Here is a 15,648-nt window from a genome sequence, read left to right as displayed (position 1 = left end):
GTAGCACTAGGGGTGCTGTGTCGAGTGAAAGCGAGGTCCCAGCTATTGCTGATCACTGGCACTTTTCCCAGAAGCAGGGCTGTTAACTCCCGGTTACCTGGCCAAATTCAAGTCCTACCACCTTCTGAATTCCCCCTGCAGTTTCAGTTAGACAAGGGCATTCTCCCTAATGGGCTCAGCTGTGTGGCTGTTAAGCCACTGCTGCGTTCCACCCCAGACAGTTGCATTTCTGGGGAGAACAGTGACACAAGCTTGTTATTAATTAACAGCAAGCAGGAGGCAGGTAGAAGGTCACTTTCTAGCCACCTGTCTCAGGGAGGGAGCTGCAGCTCATGGAGATGCTTCCAAGGAGACCAGAAACAAGATCTGTGGGTCGGGGGGGCTAGTGCCAGGCAGCCCTCGGCTCAGGGAGCCCGCCAGTTCGCTGCAGGCAGGGGGACGGGGGGGGGAGATGCTCACCTCATAGGTATAATTAGGACATGACACTAGCAAGAAGAGCCACGTGAAGGGATTCTTAGTGGGGTATGGGATCTTCCTGGTCTTGGAGCCTGGGAGGGAGAGAAGCAGAAATCCAGCATGGATTTATTTCACATGAACAGTGACCCCCCCGCCCCACCTCCCAGGGAGTGGCATCAGCTTTCTGGGGGAACACGCAGGCACTGGGAAGACAGCCCTGTCAGACTGTTCTCCAGGAAGATGCTGCTGCAGGACCTCGGGATCGGGTGTCAGATCTCCAGTCACACACAGGCCAGTGCTTCCTGCAGCCCGAGGCAATGGCATGTTCCCCCATCCCTGCTCTGCTGCACTGGACACCATCGGGGTGACCATCGGACACATGGGGCTGATGGGGCAGTAAAGAGGCAGTGTGCCAGGCTGGCCAGGACTCAGAGAGTTCCCCCACCCCCTCCCCGGCTGCTGGGACTACACAGATCTGGGACAGCCACATCCCGGTCAGGGTGCCATGTCCAGCATGGAGGGGCAGAGGCCTCCACGGTGCTTGTGCCTGGAGATCGAGGATCTGCCAGCCAGGCTGTTCAGACACTGCTATGAACCAGTCACTGGAGCCACCAGCGTCCAGATGGAGGCGTCTACACTGGGACGGCAGGTGTCCTCCGCAACCCAGGAAAGCCGTGGGGGTTTAGAGAGAAACTTGTCTATTGCTGCCCGTCTCTGTGGATGTTTATAGGGGGCCTGAGGAAGACAGGGGGTTTTCTCCTGTGTTTCTTACATTAAATGTTCAGCAAGACCCTGGGGAGCTGGGAGGACAGAGAGCAAGGATGAGAACCCTCTGTGAACGGGAGCCAGTGGCATGGGGGGATGGATTTTCACTCAGACTACGCCCCGGACCCAGAGCGTGCTCCCAATCCCCATACCTCAGCCAGGGATACAAGCAGGCCCCACCCCCACCCTCAGGCTGCCCTCGGACTGACCATCCTTGCCCCGTCACCCCTGAGCGACTGAGGCCCTGGGAGGGCCAGCGGGGCCCCACCCCCACTCACCCGCCGGCCGCAGGTTCCGCAGAGCAATGTGAATGGAGAAGTTCCCCAGCTGGCAGAACTGGGGGGGGAAGCAGAGGAGCGATCAGTGCCCTGGGTCTCAGCAACCCCCTTTCCTCTCCCTGGCCTGGGGGTTCAACCCTCCTTGCAGTGGCAGCATCCCCCATCAGCTCAGAGGGGCATGGGCCTGGAAGGGCATTGGTCTGGCAGCATTCTCGCAGTGGCAGCACAGAGCTGTGCCACCCACCACCCATCCTCCTGGCACCCTCATCCCTCCCTCTCCCCAGCCCCACATTCTGGCACCCTCATTCCCCCCCACACACCTTTGCACACCCTGGGAGTACCCCCCTTGGTACTTCTGCCCAAGCCCAGCTGAGCAGCCTCCTTCCCTGCTTCCCGCCCCGCCCCGGCCGGCGGCTCTTACCAGGAATATAATGAGCGCCAGCTTCACTTGCTCGTCTCCGTAGGCTGTGGGGGAGGGGAAGGGCAGAGGTCAGCCTGGCACGGGGGCGGGGGGGGGGGGGAGAGCACTCACATCACGGGGCGCCAGGGGTGAGTTTACAGGGTCAGAGCCTGGCGTCTGCGTAGGGAACGTGCTAGCACATGGTCAGCAGGGGGAGCACATAGCCCTACTGCAATAACGGCTCGGAAAGAAACAAAAATTCATAGCAAGGGTGGATCTGTTAAGTGCCCATGAATGATACCAGATTAACACCCCTAGGCCCGGTGCACATGCAGAGCCGGGCAGCACGGTGACCTTCCCTGTTCACCCCTTCTCTCTAAGGGTGGGAGCAGTGCAGTCCCAGGGGGCCCTCTTCTTCCAGGGTCAGAGCCAGCTAGAGTAATGGACCTGAGCGAGCAAAGGGGGGTGAAGTCGCTGGGCAGGGGTTATGGTACAAGACGCCGGGGGGGGGCAGGGAAACATCTGGACCGCACACTCATCAGTGCATGGAGATGAAGAGAAGGAATCGAGGTCACGGGCTGCTGCAGGAGTGAAGGAAAGTTCAATGGAACATGACATGCAAAGCAGGAGAGTTTGGGCTTGTTCATGTGGGTTTTTAACCCTTTACGATGCAGGAAGGGACAAAAGGCCTTTAATTAAACAAAACACTGGCTGCTGCTTGTTTTTTACACTAGCAAATCAGGTCTGATCACCGGGGGGGCTCTGGGGACAGCTGGGGAGCTAGGCAGTTTACGACTAGAGATGCCAAGGAAACGAGACTGAGAGGGAAGCAATTTTTCACCCATTTGTTTAAAACTGACATCGGATTTCAGGGCCAGGAGGAACTGTTCTGCCCATTCAGACTGACCCCTGCCTAACCCAGGCCAGAAACCCTGCCCCCTGCACCAACACCTGGTCCAGAACTTGTGGCCAAGCTAAAGCGGAGCTTTGAGAAACTCGTCCAAGATTTGAAGTCTCCACGTTCCAGTGAGCGAGTCGTTCCAAGGGATAGTTACCCTCCTTGTTAAATGTTTGCACCCTATTTCCAGGCTGAGTTCAGCTACCAGCCATTTATCCTGGCTTGGGCTGTGTTTGCTGTAACGCACAACTATTTAATTAGCACATTTGGGAGAAAACCTGTGTTAGCAATGCAGGTCCCTCCATTCAGGGCTGATAGTGCTCCCAACCCACACCTCCGAGCCACCACTAAGTCCTGCAGAGACACAAGCCAGACTAGCCTGAAGCCTGGACTTGCCCAATGTCTCTAAGACCTTGGCTACGCTAAGAAGGTGTGCTAGGGACAGGTCTGCCGGCACAGTGCTGCTAACACAACTATCTCTGCAGCATGTGGTCACACTCGGCTGCTTGTGCGAGCGCCTTGTGACCACACGGTTGTATCAGCAATAGCATGGTGCATGGTGGGTAGGATCCCAGTGTTTTCACATGCCACGCAGACACACTGCCTTGTGGGAAACACTGCTGTGCGGCAGCCGCTGTGCATTGTGGGATACCCGCACACCTCTCATGGAATTGGGGGGGCTGAGCAAGGCAGCGGAAAAGGAAGGACAGCCCCTGAGGCGATCGGTCTGTCAGAGAGAAGGGCTGGAATCGCATAGCGCCCTCTAGGGCACAAAGAGAGGCAAGGCAGCGGCGAGGGGTCACTTACTTGGCGGGGTGTACAGCGGGTGGTTGATGTAATACGCCATCCAGGCCGCAAAGCCCCAGTAGTAGGTGCAGTTCTAGAGACAAATCAGGAAATGCTCTTTTAATACGGGCTCCACTAATGAGACGAGTCAAAGGGATCCCCCAGGCAACTGCTGCCCTAGCCCCCTGGCTGGCAGGCCCTGCACTTCCCTCACTTCACTTCCCCTGCCCCGCCCCTCCACCCCGCTCACCTTGAAGATGTTACGCAAGGGCATCGTCCCGTGGGAGAACCGATGGACAAAGAGGGTCTCCAGCAGGCGCTTGATGTAGTGGAACGAGTGGCAGATGCAGGCCAGGCTGGAAGGGAGGCACAAGGGTGCTAGTGGGTACCAGTGCCACTGAGATACGGGCTGGGGGTACGTTCCCCCCTACGGAATTGTTCTGAGCTGGCAAGTCCCCTGCGTCCCACCAGAGAGCACCTGCCAGATCCCCTGAAGGCTCCTCCCCAGCACAACTGGACAGGGGCCGTGCTGGAGCCTAAAGCAGACCACCCTTGATGAGCCACAAGATGCTCTGAGGGTCCTAAACTGTTCCCTCCTGCCAGGGATCAACTGAGTTTCCAGTGCAACAGCTCAGAGCACTTGCCAGTCCCTAGTCCCTCTCCAAGGCCTGTCCATGGGCTGAATATCCAGTGGCTGCAATGACGGCCAGATCCCAGACTGCCTGAAGAGGCCGGCAGGGAATCTCACGGGCACTGCGTCCCTGTAGGGGTGAGATTTTCTCTTCCCCACTCATCCCACTCTAGAGAGGAGGCCAATCCAGGGGCTGCAGGCCTGGCCTGGGAGGCACGGCCCCTCCAGGAGTGGGATGCACGTCCCATCTGTTTGTTTTCCTAGGACTCAGGTTTTCTACAGGGTCTCTGCCCCCAACAGCTCAGGAGAAGGCCCAGATCCCAGGGCACAGCACCAGCGCAGGCTAAGCAGACACAGTGACGGGCCCCCGGCCGGTACTCACTGCACGACCGAGTGCTTGCTGGAGGTGAAGTCATACTTGGGGCCGTAGATGAAGGGCACTCGGAAGTAGAAGAGCAGGTAGATAAGCAGGGGCCCAGCATACTCGGTGAGGAAGACCTGAAAGGCAGAGCACGCTGTGAGCACAGGGGGGTGTCTATGGGCAGCAGGGCTCTCTCAGGCAGACCCGTGTCACTGCTCACCGTCACCCAGCTGATCTGCGCACCCAGGTCCCGGAAGTACAGCGTGGCTGTGGTGCCCACCGGCAGGTTCTGTAGCACGTCCTCATCCTTCAGGGACTTCCCCTCTGGAAGGAGAGCGGAGACTCAGAGAGGACAATGGGCGGAGGGGGTCCAACCGGGACGCCGATGCAATATGTTACCCTGGCATCAGTTCTATGGCAACGTGCCTGAGTGATCCCAGCCCCCTGAAACACGGCCTTGCTCTCCCGTTTGCTGCAGCACAGCGACACCCCCATGAAAAGCCATGTGGAGAATGGACCAAAGCCCCTGCTGCTGGGCAGAGCACTCTGATCCTGGATGTTCACGCTCCCCTGCATACAAGCTGGGAAGCCCACGGGGCCCTTCCCCAGAAGTCTGGGTCTTCCTAGAGCCCTAGTCCTTTGGTGGTCAATCAGATCTCTCACCCTTTGGAACAGCGTCAGCACCTGCCCCACAGGCCCCTGTGGCTTGTGTTCCCCTCAGGCCCTTCCCCACCCATGGGGCGCACGATGAGCAGCAGCAGAGAGGTGTGCCTGGGAACAGACGCGGCGAGAGCGGTCAGAACCCACATGGCGCTCTAACTTACTGGGGTCAAGACGGAGGGACTGTCGGGCTGGGTACCACTGGGGATCTGCGGAGAGAAAAGCAGAGACAATGGCATCACCCCTGTGGCTCCAAATCCCTGACTCTGCCAACTGATCGGCACCAAACCACGCTGCTGTTATGGAGATAAGTCCACCCACACAGAGACTCACGAGGCTGAGCTGGGCCTTCAGGCACCTTGCTAAGGGCAGAAGGCAACAGGCTGGCTCCTGCCTTGGTGGCTCCTGCTGTTGATGGGTCGCCAAGCCCATTGCCCAAGCACTGAAATGTCAGGGTGATCCCCCCCAGCCAGTACAAGGCCCAGGCGCCTGCTATGCCCCATTTTGAGGACTCCTGTGGGACACAAGCATTGCCTACACTTTGTGCTGGCCCGCTGCACAGGAGGAATTTCACTCAGCGATCTCAGGGCCTAGACGCTGTGGTGACGGGCGCACTACGAACACCGCAAGCTGCAGAGGTTTCTCACCACCCACTCGGAAGCTGGTCAAAGTCTGCCATCGTAAACTGGCTGTTGGCGGAAAATTGGATTTTTGACTGAACAAAATTTTTCAGGAGAAGTGGCGGCTTCCCGTGGGAAACTGTTTTTTCTTACGCTCCCCCTTACCACTCCGAATACTTGATACCTTCCTGAGCTCGTGGGGCATACAGCACAGCCTGTTCCACCGCCGCTCAGGCCAGGCCTGGGCCCAACGGGATGACACTAGACAGCACCAGCTAGGAGCGAGGTCAGGAGAGCCACAATGTCTGTCTGTGCTCAGCTGCCTCAAGAAAGGGCCCCCTCCGTATGCCCATTGCACAGGCAGCTCAGGTGCAAAGGCCCAACGTTGCAGGGCACTCAGCACTCGGTGTTTGGTGGGGACAGTCCCACGGGGGCAGTGACCGGGGGGGGAGTCTGATGAAGTGGGGGTGCAGGGCCGACACAAGCAAGCTCACTCCATACGTACGGGACTTGGTGAAGAGGTTCTTGATTTCGGCAATCGTGGCATTGGGCTCCACCTGCAGAGAAGCAGACAGAAGTGACCACACACCTAGGGGCACAGAGTGCGGGTCTGATCCGCTGCCATGGACATCAGCAGGAGCTTGGCTACAGACTTCCCAGGCCCCATAACCTTATACCCGGGGTCTGGGAAGAGACTCAGTGAACTCTGCCAAGGTTCTGCTCGACCCTCAGGGCTCTGACCAAAGAGACAGCGCAGCACTGGAGTCCCTGTGTTTGCCTCTGGAGCTTGCCAATACAACGGGCTGTTTCATAGTTTTCTCTCTTTGCTGCCAGTGCCACAAATGCCCAGCAAGCTTCGAAGGTCGAGCCAGGCTCTCCATGGGCCACGCGCTGCCCCAGGAATAGAGATTCCGCGGTCGGAATGCGGTTAACAGTTTGGACCATGGTGCACAAGCCGGAAGGAGCTTGACCTGACCTCCAGACCAAAGCAAGCAATAAAACCTTAGAGGGATTCCAGTGGCAGCAGCCAGGCAAACTGTTCCCCAGGGAGGTGGCTGGGAGGTGCTCTGATGCTTTGGGCTTCTGTAAATAGAAAACAGATACACAAACTCTCCTCCAGCTGCAGCGTGGTACAGTCAGCACGAGCTAGTGAACAGGGTAGGAACACAGGCCACCTGGGTTCTACTCCCAGCTCTGCTACTGACGTGCCATGTGACCTTGGGCAGTCACTTACCCTCTCCGTGCTCGTTTCCTCCTCACCCAACCTATCTTGTTTACTTAGACTGGAAGCTCTTTGGGGCAGGGATTCTCTCTCCCTCTGTGTTTGTGCAGCACGCAGCACAATGGGGCCCTGATCTCAGCTGGGGCCTGTTGTAATAACTGGGCCTACAAGTGTACCCTAACTGGGAGCTCCTCTCTAAAAGGCAGCGTAAGTTCATAAGATGTCACAATAACCTATAACAATGTATGCTGATGGGAAAAGGTGCAAAGAAAAAAAAAAAAAAAAAGAGAGACACACTGAGTTATCCAAACAAAAAGGCCTCTTGAGGTAATGCAAGGACCGTTAAGATCATGCCTGGGAAACACAAAAAGAGGGGGACCAGAATTCAGTGAACGAATCAAGTCTAACCGGTGGACAAAATAACGAGGGGCTGGGCTATTCCACCACCATTTACCTTGGGGTCCTCAAAAAAAGATTTTGGGGAGAAAAAATTGGCTATTGAGTGAGCTGCCACCTGCACCGTTTCCCAGGACTCTGAACCTTACTAGACCACGCCAGAGAGCGGGAGCCAGATGACATCGCCAACTCCACCAGCTCTGGCTGAATCCCAAATACCACTTGGGATGTGACCCTTTGTCCCCCCTCCCCACCTTATTTCTTCTCTTTCCTCTCTCACTTCTTTTGCCTTCTATCTAATAAGAGTCTGGCTTAGCTGGCCACAATTGCTTATTTTGCAACACAACTATGAGTCTGTGACCAGAGAGAGACAACTAAACACAATGCCCATCACCCATAACTGCCCAATGCTGGTACAAGTTTGCCAGGTCTTAGAGTGGCTAATCAGACCATCTGCTGGGCCCGTGTTTCTCCAGCAGTGACACGGCAAGTGAGAGCCAACCCCAGAGACCGAAGCTGCATTTTCTATCTTTGCTGTTCTTTTCTCTCCCCTTTTGTGTGTTTGTCTTGTTTTGGTGTCAAGGAAATGAGATCAGGCTTTATCAACAGCTCCAGGTCATTCTTAACTCACTTCTTTTCTTTTTTTCCCCCAAAAGGGCAGTTATCACCATTTTGATACCATCTAGTCTGACAAGAGGGTTTTTCCTTCTAAAAACTCTATCCCACTAAAGAGGAAGGGAACAAGGGACACTGCTGAAATGAAAGCCTAGCTTACTACTTTACATTTTAAATGCTTTAACTGTTTTTCCCTCTTTTCTCTATCTTTAATACCACGTTAAAAGGATTGTTAATGGCATGTTTGCCATGGTACTATGCAGGCTGAAGTCTCTGCCAAACCCCATCCCTTGTTTAACATTGTTTAATGCTGGACAATGACAGATCATGTCAACACCTTTGACTCTTTGGGCCCCTTTATTCCATCTAAATTAATACAGCAGGCCTCTCACTGCTACCGTAACACATCTAATAGCAGTCAGCACCAACTCACAGGGCTCAGGAAGGAACCTCTTTCAAGGGCAAGTAATTCCACTGGGGTGTTTTCTGCTCCATTCTCTGAAGCAGCTGAGATACCGGACTAACTGGGCCATTGCTCTGATAGTCCTTGTACAAAGGCCGAAGCACAGCTGCTGTCAGGGTTTGCAAGACGCCGAGTTAGGAAAATGGTTTCAAAGGGAAGGGTTGTTCTCCCACGCTAGTTCTGGGCCTGATCCTGGCAGGCATGGAGTCCACGCCCCGCTCCCCAATGGGTCTGATGCGAGGCTGTGCTGAGTATTACTGTGTACACAGCATGTCAGCAGCTGGGTGAAGCTGGTCACAGATCAGCACTCTGCTGCTCCTCGCGCTGGTTCCTCCCGTTTCTCTCACTGAGAGTGACAGCTTTCACACACAGCTCCTGGGAACCTTCTGTTCCCCTAGGACCCCTCCCACCTTCAGTCCCAGTGTCCTCCCTGGGCGGATCCCAAAATGCGGACTGTGCCTGGCTAAAGGGTGTTCTGTGAATCACCGCAGGACCAGACACTTACATTTAAGGAGGTTGTGGCCACTGCAAACCCAGCTAATCCAAGCAGGTGCTGGTGTAGGGTGTCTACAACAGCTGACAGCCACTTCCACAGTGGGGAGACCAGGCTCCCGCCTGAGAAAGCTCTCCAGCCAGCCAGCGTAAGTCAAAGGAACCCAAACAAACAGAAGCTGCTCAGAGCAGAACTGGACTTGTGCATTTCATTGTGGGCCCAGGAGGAGTCTTTCTGGCCCTCCTCGCAGGACTGTGTGTTGCGAGTACTCCAGAGCGTGGGCCAGGGGTTTACATCCTGCGACAATGGCAAGAGCCCAGCCTGGCTGAAAGTTTAATGTGGGATTAGACTCAGCCAGGCTAATGAAATTTACAAGTCAGCAAAGTGACTAAGCGTCAGAGATCCTCCTCATATGGACGAGGCCGCTTAGCACGTCTGCGGCGCACCCCGGCTGCAACCAGGGATTAGTCAATCCTCCTCGCAGCACCCTTGGGAGCTGGGCAGGGCAGTGCCAGCAGCCACTGTTCACAGAGTGGGACACTGAGACACAGGGAGGGGAAGCAGGTACAAAGTGAAATGGTGGCAGTGCCCTGTCCTTTGTACCTAGGCCACACGGCCTCCCTGAGATTGTCTTCTGTGTATCCAGACAAAGGGTGCACACAACAATCAGGACAAGTAAAATAAAGCCACATTCAGTGCAAGGCAGAATGTGCTGTGGGAGCTCATGGGTTCCTTAAAGCCTTTTCAATCACATGGCACAGTGCAAAAAAGAAAAGAAAAAAAGTAAATGGGGCACTGGCTAGGGGACCGAGCCTATCTCCATACCAATCCTGGGCAGAGTGCTCTGCTATAAGTCTATCTCCTGCCCTAGTTCTGTGGGCAGGACCGCCATTGAGGTCAGTAGGAGATTGACACCCACAGCTGAAGGGCCTGAAAGGGCAGTTCTGCTTTGAAAAGGGACTCTGTAAGATGGCCCCATGCAGCCACACAGCCACCATCTCTCAGCGACTCCTGGTCCAACAGGCTCACAACACAAGATGGCTTTAGACCCCGCCTCCTGGGATCAGAGAATCAAGCTGGTTCTTTCCTTCTCATGCATCACTAGTATTCATTACGACTGCCCTCAGCAACACCCATGCCAACGCATTAGCAGTTTGTCCAGGCGTGAATGATTGGAACAGTTCTGGTGATGATGCACAAGGCACAGACTTTGGCTGCCTTTCCCGCAGCTGCGTTGACTCTTCAGGGGTAAGAGGAGCAAGAAGCAGCCAGAACTTATTTTTGGCAGGAACTCTGACTCCGTCTGATACACACACAGGGAACAGAGCTGTGCAGTACAGAAAGGCCATTTTTACAGCCAATTTTCGGAGCAGAGCCTCCCTTTTAAATCACGCTAAGATTTACTCCTCAGTTCCTTTGAGGGCAAGGTTAGCTAGTGATTAGAGAGCAGTAGACTGGGAGGGCATCAGGACTCCTGGGTTCTTTCTCTAGCTCTACCACTGATTCATTGTGCCACCTCCTCCTCAGTTCTTCCACTGTAACATGGAGATCAGCTCCTCACAGGGGGGCTGATAATTATTGCTGGCAGGGACCTGCTTGGAGTTCTCTCTCTGGAGGCGGCTGATGGCTTCACTGGTCTGCTGCCTCCACAGCATCAGGATGTTGCTGCTGGATCACGATTGCTACTTCACAGTGCCCTGTGGAAAGTCCAGGGCGGGCTGGAGAAAGTTTCAGATGCCATCCTCCCCATCTCAGTTTCCAGTGCCGGGCTGCTTCAAGTCTGTGCTGCTCACAGAGATGCTGGGAACCACGAGGTTCCTTTGCAAAAGATGGAAAGACACCCCCACAAACTGTACAGCCAGGGTCACACCCAGGGCACCCTCATGCCAAGTGAAAACAGTAATACGGGGAGACCCCCACCTTCCCCAGCAGCCTGACAGTTCAGAAGGTGGCAGTATCTGACGGGTTAAAGGGAAAACACGAGGGTTGTGCCCTTTTTCGCTTCTCTAGGAGGGACAGAAATGCTCTGAAATGGAGACGTTTTATTGGTTCGTCTTAAACAAATTTTCTGCCCTTTTTAAAAAAAATTAAATATGAGGTGAGGCAAGTCTGCTTTTGCGGCAGGTCCCAGCTAGCTGACCAGCAAGCGGCGTGAGACAGAACAAGCACTCACAGCTGGAAACTGTAGCCAGACAAACTCACAGTAGAAAGGAGGCGCCATTTTACTTTAAACACTGGGGGGGCATTGGAACAAACTCCCAAGGGGAGTGGTGGATGGTCCATCTCTTGATGGCTTCGGATCAGAACTGAAGGCCCTTCTGAAAGATGCTTTAGTCAAATACAAATTGATTGAGCTCAATATGAAGAGAACTGGACGACATGCCCTGGCCTGTGTTATACAAGGGGTCAGACTAAATAATCTAATATTCTAATATCAATTAATCTTAAAAACCAGGGCTGCTGAATCTTTGAGGAAGGGATTTTTTTTCTCCCAAATGACTCTGTTGAAGAGGTATCCACAAAACCAAAGAGTTTTAAATAGTCTACGATTTAATTTCCCTCTCCGTTAAGCAGATTTCACTTCCTTGGCACTTGGGTTGTCACAATGCCCACAGACCCCCCCCCCCGTAAGCCAAAGTCACCCAGGGTGGATGAGATCTGAATATTTAACCTATAATTCAACTGAATAGAGACACCCTTTCACTAAAAGCAGCAGAGAAAAGGGGCCCTGCCCATTTCCTTTGCAGGGCGCCTTTTAAGACTGCACTTTAGAGGACCCACAAAAAGCCACATTTGGGATCCCAATCACTGCGCCTCTGCAAGGTATGGTGGCCTGAGGTATGGTGGACTTTTGATCCCTGCTGTATTGCCACATATGTAGGCATGACAGAACGAGGTCTGAAACTCAGTGCTTCCTGGCTTTGGTGGGTGACCTGCAAAGGGAGCAGTGAAGTCCCAGGGGCCACCCGCCCAGCCCAGAGCTCAGCAGAGGGAAGAGATTCAGGCCTTACTGCTGATGCCCCTGGTAGCCTCTTGGGCACAAAGCACACAAAGAAGTTCTGATCACTCCCATTGCAAGATTATTTTAATCACATCTCTATATTTCGTTTTCCCATTTCTTCCTTGCCAGTCTGAATGGATTTACAACTCACACCGGGTTTATTCAGAGAGGGGCATCAGACCCGCTCAGACACAAAGTTAAACCACCAACGCCAGTTTGCCCACAGGACTGGGCCTGGAGAGAGTTGCCCTGGGGGCCCTATGGTGCCTTGTGCACAGTTGCTGACCTCAGTACTGCTGCACTTCAAAGCCTGCTGAGTTTATGGGGAATCTTTCCTGACATCAAGAGAGGCAGTGCTGTCTACTGGATAGAGCACTAGACTGGGGCTCATCTGTGCATTCAACTCCTGATTCTGACACAGGCCTGCTGAGTGACCTTGGGTGGGTCACTTCCCTGCTCTGTGCCTCAGTTTCCCCATGTGTAAAATGGGGGTGATGCTCCTGACCTTCCTTTGTAAAGCGCTTGGAGATCTACGGATGAAAACTGCTAGATAAGAGCAAGGGGTTGTTATAACGCCCACTCCCCCATAGACACTTCACAGCAAATTGCTTTGGAAGGACAACGCTCGAGCTCATGAACTAATCTCTCCTTTGCTTGAGCACAGGAGATGCTGCAAAGCATGAGGGGAAGCTCGCTTCAAAGCGGCAACGCTAACGGAGTCACAGGCTCATGGTGCTGGCGGTGTCTGGTGATCCCCAGATGGCAGCCAGCAACCGGGAGACACCCCATCATGGTGACAGATTCAGTCAGCTCGGGCAGCAGCGTGGCTCTTTTTCTGACCAAGGCCCTTCCCTCCCTGAGGCAGGGGAAAACTTGTCTCCCAGCAGTGGCTGTCAGTGCAACCCTGCAGGTGTCACAGGGGCAGCCCCTGGGGAACTCCAAACCTTCGCTGATGCTCTGGCAGCCAGTCAATTCAGCTAGGATTTGGGGGCATGGACAAGGCTGCTCCCTGCTTTGGGATTCAGCTTGGTAAGGGCAAGCACAAGTGATTGATGGGTGCCGGCAGAGAAGTGGGGCTTGAAATGGGAAGCAGCTAGGTGAGTGGCAGAAACAGAGAAGATCTGCAGTGGCAGGACAGAAAGATTGGTCTCCAGAGGGAAAAGGAACAGCTCAGAACAGGCTGCAGAGGGGGAAACAGAAGTGGGTCTCATAGGATCTGGGAGAGCTGGTCTCTGATGCTGGGCAGCTAGCACCAACTACTATGAAGGACACACAGGAACGGCAGTAAGGTTTGGGCAGCTCTGGTATGTTTAGTTAAACACTACAGCCTCTCTGCATCTGGTGATGGGGCAGAAGAGGTATTTACACCTCGGCTGCTGCAGATCGTCTGGGCGTCCACAGGCTGGGAAGGGAACAGCAGCACAAGTGCAGTGGACGCAACCTTTGGGCCTCCTTCCTAGGGCTGCTGAGTGAGGCGGCAGTTCTCAGGTAGAGGAGTTTCTCACAGACCCAGCCCCCTGTACTGACCGCAAAGCCAGTCACCTCTTTCCAGTAGCTGGGCTAGAGAGGAGACTCCACGCGCCTGGCAGGTGGCCCAACAAAAGGCCACAGGATCATAGATTCATTCGTAGTGTCAAGATCAGAAGGTACCATTAGAGCCTCTCATCGGACCTGCCTACAACAGGCCACAGAACGGCAGTCAGTCACCCTGCACTGAGCCCAGTAACTTGTCTGGCTAAAGCATCATCCAAAAGGCAGCCTGTCTCAAAGGCACCAAGAGACAGAGAATCCACCCCTTCCCTGGGAGACTGGTCCCGTGGCTAACCCGTTAAACACGTGTGCCTGTCATCGTTACTGCTGTCCATGCTGCACCAGCATCCAGGGGCTATAATCAGGAGCAAGGCCCCCATTGTGCTAGGTGCTGTACAAACCAAAAAGGAAGGCGCTTCCTGGCTCCGAGGAACCGGTCTCCACTTTTGCACAGACCAAGGTACTTTATGAAGGCGAGTGAGTAGCATTATCCCCATTTTATGGCGGGATACTGAGGCACACAGTGGGGAAGGGACTAGCCCCAAATCACACAGCAAGTCTTCGGCAGAGCTGGGGTTAGAACCCCAGTCTCCCTCCCAGGTTCTAGCCATCAGATCCCGCTGGCTCCCCATCTCATTTGATAAAGTGGTTACAAGATGACACATTGCAGGTGGAATCAGCACAAACGGCCAGACTGCATGAGGCTAGGCTACATTCTCTGTAGCCACTGTCACTCCACCAAGCACCTCAGACTGCAGGCACTTGTTAAACTACAGAAACCGAGAGTTTGTGTTTTGTTTTCTTTCTAAGAAAGCCCACAACACACACTGCCAGCTCAGTGCAAATTAACCCACATGTGTGTAAACAGGTCAGGCCTGAAATGCATGCAAAGTCAGGCAGGCCAGGAGCGTATTTACTTTTCTTCAGAATGAGAATTCAGCCCCAGATGTGGCCAAAGTGCCAGAGCCACATGGCTGGGGCTCCCTCCGTCTGAGCCTGCACCCGATGGGAGTATTTTGTTAAGGCTGACGAAAGATGCTGGATTTACAGCCTGAAGGCCTGTGTGTACTCGCAGTCTGGGCAGCACGCACAGTGGCACTTGTTCCTACGCCAACATCCCCTACCCCTCTCTGCTGAGGCTGCCAGTGAGGGCCAGTCCCACTGGCAGCTCTCTGGGATGTGGGTGCCTGTCTGCTAGGCACTGGGCCCAGACTCTGCAAACTCAACCAAGGTACGTAACGACTGCCAGCCTGCAAAAGGCTCAAACCGGCTGTGTCCCTCACGGTCAGAGCCCTGACTCCTCCGCTCCCACACAGCAACCGCTGTTTGAAAGGCTGTCCCTACCCGTGCTCGCTCACTCTGAACACACCGAAAACCCCAGGCCCCGCTCAGCGAGGCAGTGGGGCTCCCAGCCCTGAACAGAGGCAGCACGCACCTCTCAAGGCACGTAAGGGAATAAAGACAAGGGCCTTGGTGCACCAAACACTTTTCCTTCTGCTGGGACCAGGTGGCCAAGCCCCGCTGCTCAGAAGCCCAAGGCTGAGACCTGGCTGCACAGTGTCATGCTCTGGCACCCATCGCTCATGACCACATGCCTTGGGGCTGTAGCTGAGAGGCAGAGGAGGGTCCCTGAACCTGGGAGCTTCAGGATGGCTTTAAGGGAGGGGAGAGCATGCTTCACTCTGGAAGGGACAATCCACACTGAGAAATGACTCAGGGTCCGGGAGGCATCTTTACAATAACCACAGCAGCCACCCCCCTCCCAGCCCCCAGGGCACAGACCTACCTTATCCAGGAAGCACAGCTTGTCCCTGGTCTTGGCATCCAGGATCTCCACCTCAAAGAAAAGAACAGCCTTTTTAGATTTCTTGGCCTTGGGGTGACGCTTGAGCCCGATGCCGTTCAGACCGATCAAGAGGGGCTGGCCCCCCTCCAGGGGCACCACGTTCGTGTCCATGCCTCTCCACAACTTTTCCAAGCAAACCCCAGGGAGTGAGTGGAGCCAGGGACTCAACACTGCAGCTTTGCTCTGGCTGTCCCAGTCAGTGGATTCCTGAGGGAGCTGCTTCTCCA

General features: G+C 54.6%; 1 protein-coding gene across 2 annotated transcripts in view; it reads right to left on the bottom strand.

Moving 5' to 3' along the window:
• The window catches only part of TECR (trans-2,3-enoyl-CoA reductase), a 44,742-nt gene that overhangs the window by 4,503 nt on the left and 24,591 nt on the right, over positions 1-15,648 (bottom strand). For both annotated transcript variants that reach the window (XM_077838597.1, XM_077838596.1), the window contains 10 exons: positions 15,362-15,412; positions 6,361-6,412; positions 5,400-5,444; positions 4,796-4,899; positions 4,597-4,712; positions 3,834-3,939; positions 3,605-3,677; positions 1,921-1,964; positions 1,500-1,557; positions 460-548 (listed from right to left, as the gene is read on the bottom strand). In XM_077838597.1, coding sequence (XP_077694723.1) covers positions 460-548; positions 1,500-1,557; positions 1,921-1,964; positions 3,605-3,677; positions 3,834-3,939; positions 4,597-4,712; positions 4,796-4,899; positions 5,400-5,444; positions 6,361-6,412; positions 15,362-15,412 — 738 coding nt within the window. The remainder of the gene's footprint in view (positions 1-459; positions 549-1,499; positions 1,558-1,920; positions 1,965-3,604; positions 3,678-3,833; positions 3,940-4,596; positions 4,713-4,795; positions 4,900-5,399; positions 5,445-6,360; positions 6,413-15,361; positions 15,413-15,648) is intronic.

The sequence above is a fragment of the Eretmochelys imbricata genome, chromosome 20, assembly GCF_965152235.1.
Source record: "Eretmochelys imbricata isolate rEreImb1 chromosome 20, rEreImb1.hap1, whole genome shotgun sequence".
NCBI classification, from domain to species: Eukaryota; Metazoa; Chordata; order Testudines; family Cheloniidae; genus Eretmochelys; species Eretmochelys imbricata.
This window is presented reverse-complemented; position numbering and strand designations above follow the sequence as displayed.